Here is a 15,581-nt window from a genome sequence, read left to right as displayed (position 1 = left end):
GTGAAAGGGGTTTTGGACTTCTTTGCGTTAAAAACAAATTCATTTCGAAATCAAAAGAGCATTTTTTGGGGGGGCGCGTGGTGGGGGGGGGGGGGGGGGTAAATAGTAACTCATTCCGTAATCCTTCCTGCACATTTATTTAATGGTATCAAAACGTTTGATACACAATGTTCACTAGTGTCATAATTTTGGCGATGTATTAAAACCATAATTGTACAAAGTAGGTTAGCATAAGTTAGGCAACAACCAGTGTGAAGAACAACTCCCTTTTAAGTGAGGCAAGACAACCTATTCAAACTGATTATAACCTTGATAAAGACACAAGGTAAAGGAGTTATGTAAACTAGCGTGTGAAAACACATTCTTTGTCACTGTTACAAGACAATGGAGGCGACCAAGTGGGGTAATTACAATATACCCCTGTACAGTCAAAGAGAAATAAGTTATGAAAGCTTACATCGGGTCAGCCCTTAATTTGCTTGTCCGAAAGAAAGAGATAGATGTCGCAACGCGAATCCTTTTATTAACCCTTCATGAGTTTGTGTAAAAGTGTGAAAGACAGGCAACGATCTCGAGTCGCTGTTGATATTGTTCGCAATTAATATTGGAGTATACCGCCTACATGTAAACATCAGACAAGGCGTTGAGATCGATAAAAGTGGAGGTTAATCTGAAAAATTAGATGCCATTCTTGTGAAATGACTTATTAAGTGATGTGTATGTACCGAACATGTTTAAATTCTTGATTTTTATTATTTGAAACATCTTCATACACCGCCTCATATTTATATTTCTCTCAGGCCATACTCATTTTATTGTATAACATGGGACTCTAAAGCACAGGACATTGTGAAAGTTAATTGGCTACAGAGACTTGTTATCCTTTATGCAGTTTTATAGCGTGGATGAACTAGAAACAGGCTTTACTTAGCTTTACTTAATTTACGAAAATTTAAACAAAATCAATTTGCAAGGCTTGCTTTGTCTTGATGTTAACCTAACACTGGTTTTAAAAGGAGAAATATAAATATGTTGGATGGATTAAATCACGGACACCGTTCTATTTTAACTTAACGTGGTCATATACACAGTAACACAGATAATATTTATAAGTTGTCTGTCGTTCAGCACGCATTATAGACGAGTAGCCAAACAGTGACGATGTTCAATCCAAGTAAAATCTGGGCAAGTATTGTTTACAAAATAGATCATGATGAATAAACCTACGCTTTAATAAATAATCACCACACGGTTCTGTTTTTGTCACTTAAAAGCTTTCGTTTAAAGACGCTCAATGATATCAAAAATGATTCGACGCTTTAAAAATGAACCGGTTCAAGGGGCATTTTTTGTTTCAGCTAGGGACTTCAGGTAGAGGATTCAGTGTAGGTGTTTCCTCGGATGATAACAGCATCACACCCTAGGTCTAAGCGAGTTGACTAGAAGCTTTTTGTCCAAGCATCCTATTCCTACTACTAAACTAATAACTCTAAACCACAAAGGTTTGTGCGGTAAAAATATTTTAACTAAATGAGGTGCATTGACAGAGGCACAAGTACAATCCAACGCCAACGTGCAACAGGGGAAAGTCTGACAGTGTATTACATAATATATGAAAGTGCGGTCAATATTAACAGTGTAAGACATCTTAAAGAGGAGGGGGTCTTACTATCTATTGTTAAACGCGACTGTTATTATCTCTCGAACAAGCTTAAACCATGCCTTAAACAATTACTGTGTCTCCGGCTGACGTGCAGAAACGGCATGTCGAACTTATTTTGCTACAGTTACAAACAGGGAAAACTAGCGACTTAGTTGTTCTAGATCGCTCTAGTAAGAAAGCATAAGTGCGGCGCCCGGGCAAAACAATCAACTACCCGGTATAACATTCATATCTTAGCGTTTACATATGACGCGCAAAGAGCTAAGTACATATGACGCGCAAAGAGCTAAGCAATTAGCCTTGACAAAGTGGTCCGTTTTTAAACAACAACGAGAAAAAAGAACGCCTTGTCATAGTTATGAGACAAATCGCTTGCAACGTGCAACAAGGGGGATGGCTGACAGTGTGGTCACACTACATGTTTATGAAAGTACGTTGAATTAACAGTCTTCGACATCGCCCAAAGAGGAGGGACTTACTGTAACCCTCAATCTATTGTTAAACGCGATTATTATCTTTTCTCATACAACCTTAAACAAAACGTAAACAATAAGATTGTTAAATCAGATAAGTAATGTAAAATCATATTGGAAATTTACGTTGACGACGGAGACTTCCATTCGCAAAGTTAATGAAACAAGACTGGTCCAAGTTAACTGCCCATATTGAATAAATCTTGGACTGTTAAACCTAAAGCCATGCTTCACTTTGGTAATAGTTATTTAGTAAGCTAGGTTTATTCACATATATCACAAAGCATAAGGGCCTTATGCTGCAAACAACCCATTATGAACGCAATCGTCATCGCTCCCGGACAACCTGAAATCATGCCTATACAATATTAGGAGATGCACGTCGAGTAAAAGATTCAACACCTGGGTGCCCAGCACTATTATGAAAAGGAAAAATGACTTGACGTTTCATGCACAATCATCATCGAAAGCCTTATATCAATATGCTGCATGCGCAGTCGATTTTTATCAAAATAAAAAGTGTGTTTCATACAAGCAAAATCTAACTTTCCTTTATAACTGTTTCTGAACAGCGAAGAGTTACATAAACCCAGTTATGAGGCTAATTTCTCTAATGTGGAATGAAATATTTTGTTGGCTTTCAAATGATAGAACACTCACTTTAATCTTAAAAGAAGTTAGTTAATGTGCTCGTTCCCCTAACGCGCGTGCCAAAAGGTCCCATCAAATAACCAGATACACATCATGGTAACTAGTGAAAATCTATCTGTGGCCTTTGATAATGGGTAGACACTCACCGCGTTATTTGCGACAATGATTATTTCTTCACAGCGATTTATTCATTTAATTATTAAATCATAATATATTTATTAAATTATTTGAAATAATTTACCTTTTTTTAATGATTTATACCATCTAATTTTTATCTTCTTAATGTCATCTAATTATTTACTTAATTCTTTAAATTATTTATTTATTTATTTATCAAGCCCGTAGCCAGCAATTTCAAGGGGGGGGGGTCTTTTTCTGAAAAAGTGGACCTTTTACCGAAAAACCCCCATGTACTTATGTCAAATTTTACCCAGAGTGGACCTTTTTTCAGCAAAAGGGGGTTCTTTCGAACCTCTTGAACTCCCCCTGGCTGCGGGCCTGTTTATTTATTTATTTATTTATTTATTAAGATTTTCTATTATTATCCTTTTACGGATTCGCTCTATTATTTTATATAAAATGTAACTTAATGTAGTAATTGAGGCAACACGTCAGCTTGTAATGTGAATAAATTGTTTTAATAATGTTTCTTTCTTTGTTATTTCTAAACAGTAATCTATTTTTACACAGGTCGCGATGATGAAAATTTGTGTACGGAGCATCTTTAAACTTTTTGAGACGGGGTGATTTGTTGATCATGCTGATGTACGATGCTCATGCATGTTTATCAAATTCAATTTTTGACCACAGAACACTTCATATTGAATTAAATAACTGATACTAAATTAAACTAGCAGTTATCTTGCAACACTTAAAACATGATCAGCTGCGTGTGCCAAGCTAGTGAACATAAGGATAGGTGGCCATGGGAATGGCACGCATTAGCATGGGTTCTAGCATCTTAAAGCTATAATCCTATCGCCGCAACAAACAATGGGCACCTTCTGGCTGATGTATCCTGCTGTTAATTTCACCTAGTCACAGCGGATTGTCGCGCTCGCGCTGGACCACAGAAACAGGCGTCATGGGGTTCACTCGCCTAAGGTATTGTGTGTTATTACGCCTAAACAATTGTGTTTTTGCGTTCGAATTTTGAAGGGATTAGACGGCTTTCCATTGTTTGTCCGCCCCCTTCTATTCACAGGATAGGGATTAAAACATTCTGACGCTTTTAAAACGTCGTACAACGGAAACATAATTATTATTTCTACTGTACTATTGTAAGACACGGTAAACAGTGTAATTACCGTTTAGAAAGGAGTCGAAAATACCTGCCTCATCTATTTAACATACGAAATTAGAAGGTTTTTTATTACAGAGGAAAGACCATAGTTGTGGCCGTCCCTCTTAAAACCCTATTACACTGGACGGCGTCCTTTCTGCATCCTCTGTTTTGCCTTTTTTACACGATGCAGTAATTGTCGAAACTTTTTGCTGAATGCGTCATTTGAAAAAGGATTCAAACATTACACATGTGTTGTGTCAGTCGTTTTCGGCGCCTGCCCATCTTTTTTTATAAGGATAACAATGAGCAACTGGCTTATTGTCAATCCATGCAGACCTTGCATGACTAAAGTTTTAAAAACTTCACGTCTGTTTTTTTATTCTGAAAATGTTCTTAATTGGTTGACCTGGTTAGAACCGATGAAAAAATATAAGTGAGTTAGATATATCGAAGGACGCCCAAACAACGCACATCGGTCAAGCATAAGGCAGAAAGATAGTAGAATGGACGCCACTGATCGCCGATGAAGGTACAGAGAACGCAGCAAGGATGCTCAATGGCCGCTTTAACATGGCAATGGACGCCGTGGGTTACACAGGGGACGCACAAGGAAGGCGGACCGGACGCACACGTCGCTCGCAGTTTAACAGGTAAAATCAAGATTCAGCCGTTCAAAGGACGCACAACGGACGCAGATGCCTTTACACTGAGACACGATTTAATTCCTTTGGCGACCATTGAGCGTCCTAGACCCATTTTTGAACGCAGACGGGACGCAGAAAGGACGCCGTCAATTGTCAAGGTCCGGTCACACCTACAGAACACATGAAAATATGCCAAATGAGCTGTTGTGCGTCCAACTTTTGACAGAATGTGCCAGAAAAGTGCAAGCTAATAGCTTATACATAGCGTTTTGTTGGCTACTTTGCGTATAAAGGGCGCATGAAGATCGAATATATAAAGCACGTGCAAAAAAAAAACCCAACGAATGCACAACGGGTATTTGACGCAGGGGACGGATGACCCGCGCATTCAGCACGCATTAAGCGAACATATAGCGTCCCTCAATCAGCAGTAATCACTTGGCTCGTTCCCTAGCTATACATAAGCTGCAGATTATATAACAAGGCAGCAAAGCTGTCAAATGTACAGACAAAGAACAGAAAATAAAGATGCAAATAAGTGAAAAATTAAATTTTCACAAAAAACTGTTAAATTGCCAAAAAAATTTACCAAACAGACTGCATTGCCTACTGAAGCTGTATTTTAGTCCCATGTTTCTTTCCTGTAAGTTTGAGAACAGTAAGTGACATAAATTTCCTTAAGTGGTCATCATGGAAGCAGTGCCCAAAATAGGGGTTTCTTCAAATTTTGATGCAATATTACATAATGTTTAACAGCTTAATGACCATCAATTTTTAATTATAAAATATTTGTATCACAGATATTCAGAAAATGTGACTAGCAAAGGTCTTCAGGCCCATGGAACTTCAAAGTCACACCTTGAAAATGCCAAAATGTAAACAAGATAGCACTGTTCTGAAATGGGTTTATTTCCATTTTTAACACTTTTTTAACATAAAACAAAATAAACATTTTACTGCCATTTTTATATGACCAACTAAGAAAATTGATGAGATGGGAAAAGTATCAATAGAACAGTGTTAAATGTCCAATTTCCTCCATTCTGAGATTCTGAACATAGTGGATGATTGAATCTGACAAACTTCAATGATATGAGTTTATTTCCATTTTTGACACTTTATTACACAATACATGATAACAAGTTTACCATGTTTTTTACATAATCAACTAACAATGTTGTAAAGATGCAGGAAATATCAAACAAACACTTTTAATGAGACTGTTAACATGCCTAATAATTGAATCTGAGGAAATGTGAAAAAAACAGTATAACTTCTAAAATAATGGCCCAATTATGCTGATTTTCGAACTCAACCTGGTTTTAGTAAGATTGACCACTCCTGTGAGTATAATTACAATTGGCCAATCCGTTTTTCTTATATTGTGTTATCAGTTTTGCATTTATATTGAAAATAGTGAAAAAACAGCATAAATTCCCTCAAAATGGCCCAATCATGCTGATTTTTTAACTTGACCTGCGTATTATGAATATTCATCAGTTCTGTAAGTTTCAAGTCAAAAGGTAAAATGGTTTTCCACTTATCGTGTTATCGGTGCTGCATATATGCTGAAAAAATTAAAAAAACAGCATAAATACCCTAAAAGTGACCCGATCATGCTGATTTTCGAACTTGACCTGCGTATTATGAATATTCATCGGTTCTGTAAGTTTCAAGTCAAAAGGTAAAATGGTTTTCCACTTATCGTGTTATCGGTGCTGCATATATGCTGAAAAAAGTGAAAAAACAGCATAAATTCCCTAAAAGTGACCCGATCATGCTGATTTTCGAACTTGACCTGCGTATTATGAATATTCATCAGTTCTGCAAGTTTCAAGTCAAAAGGTAAAATGGTTTTCCACTTATCGTGTTATCGGTAAAAGTGCACGGCGACGACGGCGACGACGGCGACGACAGACGCAGATGATGGCTATATGTACAGACACATCTGTGTCTGTACATAAAAAGCAACCAGTGAAGTTTGTTTTCTTGATACACCTTTATCGTTTTTTTTTTCACTGGGAGGGCGATATGAAACAGCAAAATAATAAAGAAAAGCATTAACATGATATAGACCTACACTGTCAATGTAATTGTTTTCCAATTCTAACCGAGCATTGTTTTAATAATTTGTCACGCGCACTTATTTCCACAAAAGATGAAAAAGGACAGACCCACTTTTCGGCGTGCAACTCACGAAAAACGAGTCATGTCATCGCTGATTCAGGATCGCAGCGTTCTTTCCCAACTCTTCCCTGATAATTTTTGTGTGAGTTTAATATTACATTTTCCTAACTTAATAAATGTGAAGCAAAATACAATGTATATTATAAACGGGGAGCGTGCACACAAAAGACGATTTTATATCGTCGCTGTTTAACCGCCAATTCAGAATTGCAGCGTGCTTTCCCAACTCTGTGACGTTAAGTGTACTCTTTGCTAATAATTTTTGTAGGCGTTTCATGTTACATTTCCAAAATGAATTCAAATTCAATGAAATTCAATGCAAATTCAAAGCAAAATACGATGCACATTTTAAGCGGAAAGATTACTCACAAGATCAGCACCATGTTCCCCATGTCCCAATGTTTTACCCAGTACCGTGGACGTGCAGACATGTATTTCTACTATTAGTCTTAACATTCTTGCCACCTCATTTTTTAAACTCATCTGATATCTCGTGATATCTGAAATGATGGCTCTGGTTCCCGAATTTCCCATTTTATTTCTTTGTACTTTTAGGAAGAGGCAAGAAGCATGACATTGCATGCTCTTATATACTGTAGAGCGCCCACTACTTGTCCAGTAAAACTCAGCCACGACCTCCAATAGTCTCCCTCGATGGGATTAAAGAAATTCTAAAATAGCTCATTGTTTAAAAACTCTTAATATTTAAATTGAAACAAATTTAAATAATTTTAATTCGTTCTTCATCAAAATAATACTAATTATACACAAATGTGCTTATAAAGTGCGTTTTGTTCCTTGAAATGGAGAATAAATTAAGAAAATTTCTGCATATAGCGAGTAACACTGCTGTTGAGGATTGGGACTCACTTTTCTCTACGTTATTGGTATTTCATCCAGACGCCTTACTCACTATCTTGTGTGGACGCTGCGACCAACCGACTGAAAATTACCGATATGTTTATCGGTTCGTGTTTATTATTATTGTTCGGACAGACATTAAATATGTAGGACTTGTGTTTTTGTGTATATGTAAAAGGAAATGATGTCCGACAAGAGTATGTTTTAGCTGCGTATATAAAAACTAGGAATCTTGAATCGGGTAGGACAGTTCATCCTATGGACAGCCATAGGACCCTCCCAGGGCCATGCATTCCTCACACCGGATGCTCAGAACTGGTTAAAGACATTTGTTCATATTGTAAACCTCTCTCCATGATATATTTCCCTTTCTTTTTGTAGGATACATGCCCAATGCTGCAGGAAATGAATGCACATCATGTGGAGATGGCACATTTCAAAGTAAATGGATCTCCGTACAATCTAACGTTCGCTGCGAGAGATGGGTTATATGTAATACCCTTGGGCAGATCACTCTTTTGAGAGGCACTAACGTATCGGTAAGGACATGATGTTTATTTTCAGCTCCTTTCCTACCCATTTGAATTTTTATACTTGTTCTTATGAATAGAAACAAATTGCGACACCATGAGAGCAGTTTATAAGAATATAGCATTGTCGTATGGTGCGTATGCAAAATTTCCTTAATTTTTTAGATTTTATTTCAATCGATATCAAACCGCCATATTACCAAACTGCCTTTTATTTTCATTTGCGCCAACCTTTTGCTCCTATAGCTGTTGTGATTTCTCATATTTTTCTTAATTAATCTTGGTTACACTCATTAACATACTTTATTATTTTTATATTATGGCACTTATATAGTTTGGGGTATGTTTGATATCTCCCCAGTTCTGTAACTTTGTATCTTATTAGTTTTCGTCATTAATAAATGAGAATTTTCAGTCCTATGGACTTATCTTACTTAACTTGGAGCAAAAACAGAGCTTCGTTATGCTTGTGAACATTTGGCTACATTAATTACATTGTGTCAGATTTTACATTAAAATTTAATAATTACAATGACAACGGAATAATAGATTTGTTAATTAGAAGTTAACGATTACATACTTTACATTTAACAAGCCATATAGACTGATACAGAGAACTCTGTACTGAGAGAGAGAGATTGAAAAAATACGCCATGCAAAGTACTTGTTTCCAGGGCTCATGGAGCCAGCAATCTTTTGGTAACAGGCAGTTCTCCATGCAGAGTGTAACTGTGCGTTTCACTTGAGAATTGTACTTCTACAAGTACTACTAAATATTTTTTTGCATATTTCCAGAATGCTAAATGTTGGTGCAACGAAACGGGAGGATATGCACCAAAAAAGCCACGTGATTGTGACCAAGGCAACAACCCAGAAGATTCTTGTCATTGCAAAAAATGCCCTGACGGGTACATTCCGAAAATACGTACTGAACATGGTGAGTTTAGTGTAGATGTAAAATATGGGCCTGTCAAAGAAAATGTTATGTCCCTGCAGTATGTCTCATTTAAGTGAAAAAATGTCAACACTGAATAATGGTTATAGTGTGATGTAGATGCCAATTAAAAAGATGTAGGCCTATACATTAAATTTAATATAGCTGTTGCCTGAAGAGATACAAACTTACCGTAATATTGTCATAATGAGCCAAACATGGCAATCTTAATTTACATTTTCAAACTCGCTCCCTGAAATGAATTACAGAGTAATAAAGTGATTTTAAATTATAAAATTTTAGTAGGGTGATTTCCTGTCATTTTACTTGCTTGCCAATTATTTGCAGGATTAATTGAAGAATTGACACCAGATGTTGTTGACGAGGGCAATAAAACAAGAAAGTTTAAGCAATGCCAACCTGTTCGTTTAAGGTAATATGTGCACTTGTGTTCAGGGTGTCATGGACGATCCTAAGTTCTTGTGCATGTAGTACTAAAAATATTCATAAACATAAAATCCTTCACTCAGATTTTCATTGAATGTGTTATATAGTAAACATGAGGAATTTGGCATTTTTTGTTTACTTGTTTCCTGAAAATACAGAGGCTAGTAGCAAACCTGAGTATCATGTGTATCATGTGTATCATGTTTGCTCCAGGGGACCATTCAAACTTGACCCATTGTGTGATGTTGTGACTTTCGTGCGGTGTTGTGGTTTTTATGTGGTGTTGTGAATGTTCCAGGTATATTGCCATTTTGTTAACCACAGCGAGACATAGTAGAGTGGCGAATACAGGTGTAACATGACAGAGAGTCCGGCATAACAGTAGTCCAAGTCCGCAGTGGTTCTAATGGTTGTCCGTATGACTACCATTACTTGGGAATAATAGTCCTACAGGGACTTGGGTTCCTGGCCGATAATTATAGTAGGCAGGACTTGTATTACTAGTGGACTTTTATTCCTGTTGCAGTAATCCATTTTAAGGTCCTACATGTAACATACGGAAAATCTATCTCACTAAGAATAAGTATCCACCAAAAACCACACTAAAAGAAAAAAGAGTCATAAAAAGAGCGAGTAATGACAACTACAAAGATAATCATTTTTGACTAAATTTCTATTAGCCTGAAAGTTTTATCAGTGTATTTGTATTGCGTCAAGATTGCAAGGGAGGAAAAGAAGAGATGTTGCCTTGGCTGGGACCTTATTTTCTTGTTTAAAAAAATATCATACAAAACGGGCTTATACATATTGTTGCTCCGAGAGAGGAAGTATTGTCAAATGATGCACTAACGCATGTAACTTAATTAACGTTGAGTAGAAAAATATACACAATATACAAATGAAGAAAACTATGAAGGCTGTGTTACTTTTTGTTTCTTTATCAATAAATGGATATAAACTGCCTATCAGAAAATCAAAACATCGCTGTTAGTCTGCAGCTCAACTTGTTCTGAACGCTCCCGATATGTCTATATTCATAGTTTTATGTGTAAACTATATAGGACATGCGTTACTGAAATTTTAGGAATGCACGTCCCATTAGTCCTATACTTATGACTTTCATTACATGGGAGCCTTCATCCTACGGACATTGAATCCTTATAATGTATGTCTTAGGACTTTCATTCCCAGCAATGCACTCCCAGGGAGGACTTGCGTTACTAAGACGTGTGCTCCTGCCACACCAGTACAGGAACTAGTCAACTCTATTTAACTATTCCTAAAATAACAAGCATTTATCATTACATTATGTTTTCCTCATGTATATCATTTTAGCTCGGAGGAAACACGCACTTCTGATGTGATTAAAACATCAACGGAGATCAACAAGACAACAAGTGGAATTACATGTACCAGTGCAAATGGTAAATACAGTATTAAACATGCTTCTTTACAAAGCTATACTGTCACCACTAATTTAATACCATACAGAATGTAAACATATTACCTCTCATGATAGTTGCTTTTATTGAAGATTATGGTGTGAGCAGCTAAGGTTGAATACTCTCCTTTCTTGATTTTATATGTTTTGCACATAGTTTTGTAAAAGTATATAAACACTCCATTTATTATGTAGGTGCTAATATGTCCGCCACTGTTGGTGCTAAGACGGTCAGGTCCATTGTCATACTAGTCATCCTAATGCTATTTTGATGCAGTATGCTGGGAATGGTTGACAGGTGCTATGCAGTGTACGTATACAATCTCCATTCACTTAAAAACAATTATATTAAATTCTTCATTATATGTTTTATGTCTTTTTTAATCTGAACTGTAAATCTATCCGCAAACCAACATTATGACTTATAAAAAGACCTTTAAGGGATACCAACTGTTCGTAAGATATTCATATTTAAAAAAAAACCTCGTAAACAACGCATAGAGATAAAATAAGTTATATTTTATCACCAAAACAACGGTTAACGCAGTTATTCTGGAATTTGTGCTTGGAATCACATCACGAGACCTCGCTACATTCTGTAATAATCTCTTAAGAAAATATTGCAAAAACCAAACTTTTGAGAAAAAAACAGGGATCAACTTTGAATGTGGGAAAGGATTAATCAACGGTAAGTATAAGAAAATTGTCATTTACAACGGGAAAATCCATTTTTTTACCAAATGAACAGTTACTATCCCTTTAACTTTGATTTCTCGTGGTACCCAACCCCAAAAAGCAATTCCACATGCTATTTAGACACATAACTGTATTTTATTATAACATTCTTGGACATGCTCTGACAAAGGTACATGACGTAAGGGATTTAGGAGTTACCGTTAGTAGCGAGTTGACTTTTAATTCACATATAAATAACATTGTTAAGAATGCAAATCAGACATGGGCAACTATTAGGCGAGTGTTTGACAGAAATAGGAACCCAAGGTTAATGCAGCCTCTTTTTGATTCGTTAGTACGTTCAAAGCTTGAGTTTAATTCGGTATCTTGGGATCACATTACAAAAGAAAATTTAATAAAACTAGAAAGGGTGCAGCGAACTGCCACAAGACATATACTGGGTAACCAGATGAATTATAAAGACAGACTGGTTGCTTTAAATTTGCTGCCTTTAGCTTATAGAAGAGAAATTTTAGACGTTACCTTTCTGCATAGTTGTTTTATTGGCAGGACTGACCTTGATCATACGAAATTTTTGTATTTTAGAGAAAGAAGGGGAGACAATTTTATCATCCACAGTGCCAACTTCTGTAGAACCGAAACGTTTTGCCGGTCTTTTTTCAATCGCGTTGTTCCCATCTGGAACGCCCTTCCCATTTGCACACGTTCAGGGGTTGGCAGATCAATGTTTAGACGATCCGTCAGAGAGCACTATAGTACTCTTCTGGTGGAGCGTTTTGACCCCGAGAACGTTTGCACTTGGGTGGGTCGTTGCAGATGTACACATTGTCGTGTTTAGATGTTCACATTGTTGTTTTTAGTACTTAAGTAGAGTTTTTTATATATTTTATTATTTGTATATCATTGGGGGTGTCCATTCATGGGTCATTGACCCTTTAGGCAAACCCTTTTGGGTACAATCTTATTTTTGCATTATTTTAAAGTGATGTCGTACTCTTAGTTGTAAGTTGTTTTATTATGCTTTTTTAAAATTCTTGTATATAATCATGTACCCAATAAAGTCATTCAAATATCAAATATCAAAAATAACCTTTCTTCACTCGTAAGATGAGGTGTGTAAATGTTGATATTATAAATTGGGTCACTGCATGATTCGATCTACTGCGTTTTCTTGCGGGTGAACACTGACTATTTATCTGTTTTCTAAAGGCATATATGTGAGGCTGTAATAAGGAGTTTATGGCAAATGCTCACAGTATCTTTAATCGTAACATACAAAAGTATCAAAGATACAACTTGATAATAAGACAGACCTACGAAATTTAATGAAATGTTTAAATTTGTGTTTCAGGACAAAAATGCAAGTTCCTTTTGGTATGTATGAACCTATATCTACAGTTTTGGGGCAGGACTGAAAGACATAAACCTTATTAACAGAAGATGATGAGGAGGTGAAAAGTTTGACTCTGGACCCACAGATGGATTGACGCCTTCACGCCATTTTCGAACTTCCTTTATTTTATAAGACAAAGTTAATTTTATTGCTTGAACATATTTATAGGTGCTTGGGAAATTGTTTATTTTAATGTTTTACGGCTCGCATCCTTTAATGTTTGGATGTTGTTGAAGTCATACCTTAATTGTATTATAATGTACGTACTTTTAATACGTATGAACCTGTATATACAGTTTTTGGGCAGGACTGAAAGACATTAACCTTATTAAGATAAGATGATGAGGAGGTGAAAAGTCAAAAGTTTGACTCTGGACCCACAAATGGATTGACGCCTTCACGCCATTTTCGAACTTCCTTTATTTTATAAGACAAAGTTAATTTTATTGCTTGAACATATTTATAGGTGCTCGGCAAATTGCTTATTTGTATGTTTTATGTCTTACCATTCGCATACCCCAATGTTTGGATGTTGTTGAAATTATCTCTTAATTGTATTATAATGTACGGTACTAGTCTGAACATATACCCAGTTTAAAAGTTTTCAGTACGATCTATTGTTGTAATATGATGTGGCCGGTCTTGAACGCGTGAGTTGGTAGAGCGGGAGTTAGTGGTGTGGCTTGCACCATGTTAGGTGACACGATGCAATAAATGTTCCACAATAATTCCATATGCATCTGTTGATTTTATTAGTGATTTATGAAATTACAGTGAATCAAAACATTTGGCGACAAGGATTAAACGACACTAGGCAAAGACGGATCGCCGAACAGAAATTTATAATAACACTAGACACCTTGAGTAATGGACTCAATAGGGACAATAGTTTTTTAAATGAGTATTGATTTTTTCTTTGTTACATAATTTTGGTGTTGATTACGTATAGCACGCTTTTGGGCCATCACATGTCTTCAACACACCACCGACGTCACGTATCCTAGGGGTTTGTTTTTTACTTTTTGTTCATAATCCCCGAAGAAGGCAAAGGGGCCGAAAGCTTGGATTAGATTTAACAACTATAATGTAGATCTTTCAAGGTGCATCAATATATATACTTCTATAAAGGACTGCAGTAAAAATACACAGTGTCAGACTATGGTTATGTGCATTAATATTTTGCAATAACAGTAATATATATATATATATATATATATATATATATATATATATATATATATATATATATATATATATAATGTGAATCATTGCTGCCAGTAGTAAAATGGATAAGTAACATGTACTTTTAGGGTTGGATGTGATTGTATGTGAATTTTCAATAAATGGATGTGGGGTCCTTCTTATACTTGGTATTATAGCCATTATAAAAGAAAAGGTATATTTAGAAGTGATGGGTATTGCCACACTTAGTGTCTTAATCATATTTTCTTGATGCATGTACAGATGTGTTAGTGAAACCTGGGTAGTAAACAAATTTCCCTTATTAAGAAGTTTAAGTATGTAAGTAAGTAAGTATTTATCTATTAACGTGACAAATGGTATGCAAGCCCGTAGCCAGCAATTTCAAAGGGGGGTTCTTTTTCTGAAAAAATGAACCTTTTACCGAAAAATCCAAAGTAAAAAAATATAGATGCTCAAATAGCACCTTGTACTGAACAGCAGTAATGTGAAACAGTAGCCCCATGGCTCAACGGTATACAACAAGGCTCATTATCCATGCTCCCTGTGGTTGTGTGTGTTTTTCCTAAGTGTTGTCCATTTGTGTGTGATACATGTACCTCAAAATGTCAGTATTCTTTCTTTATTAATGCCATCTGACCACACCCTTGCAGTATTATGATTCTGATATGATATGATATCATATCCTTGTGTTTGTGTTATCCACAAATTCCCATAATGCTCAAAGGGCTTTCTGTAGTTCTGTTATTTAATTGGAAGCTGTTGGCTGTAATTTATTTTTATCTGGGTTTTGTTCCTCATGGTTATGGCTGACTAGGGCATTATTGCAGGACACCTTTATTGCATTGTATTGTATAGGAGACATTCCTCTGATAGAATAAAGGGGATACTCATTGAATTGTAAAAACTTGCACAGGTATTTTGGGGATTCTGTGCATGGAAAATGAAGGTTAAAGGGATAATAACTCTTCGTATGAGATCTATATTTCACAATAAAAACATTGTGAATAACTCATAGAAATATAATATATTCTGTTCTACCACAAAAACGGCAGTTATAGCTATTATTCTGATATCTGAGCTTGTCTTTAGACCACATGACCTCCATTGATGACTATACTCTGTTAAAATCTCTTAAGAGATTTTAACAAAAAAAACTTTTAAGAAAAAAACAGG

At 36.0% G+C, this 15,581-nt stretch overlaps 1 protein-coding gene across 3 annotated transcripts in view; it reads left to right on the top strand.

The window, feature by feature from the left end:
* Positions 1-14,346, top strand: part of LOC147763162 (tumor necrosis factor ligand superfamily member 6-like) — a 55,912-nt gene extending 41,566 nt beyond the window's left edge. For 2 of the 3 annotated variants that reach the window (XM_087007900.1, XM_087007903.1), the window contains 6 exons: positions 8,146-8,303; positions 9,090-9,231; positions 9,577-9,661; positions 11,011-11,099; positions 11,312-11,426; positions 13,164-14,346. In XM_087007900.1, the coding sequence (XP_086864026.1) occupies positions 8,146-8,303; positions 9,090-9,231; positions 9,577-9,661; positions 11,011-11,099; positions 11,312-11,388 (551 nt within the window). In that variant the 3' untranslated portion in view covers positions 11,389-11,426; positions 13,164-14,346. Of the gene's footprint in view, positions 1-8,145; positions 8,304-9,089; positions 9,232-9,576; positions 9,662-11,010; positions 11,100-11,311; positions 11,428-13,163 lie in introns of those variants that run through there. The other variant, XM_087007901.1, reaches the window with a different exon arrangement.
* Positions 14,347-15,581: the final 1,235 nt, after the last annotated feature.

Source organism: Lingula anatina, chromosome 3, assembly GCF_051362555.1.
Source record: "Lingula anatina isolate TDL-2025a chromosome 3, LinAna3.0, whole genome shotgun sequence".
NCBI classification, from domain to species: Eukaryota; Metazoa; Brachiopoda; class Lingulata; order Lingulida; family Lingulidae; genus Lingula; species Lingula anatina.
This window is presented reverse-complemented; position numbering and strand designations above follow the sequence as displayed.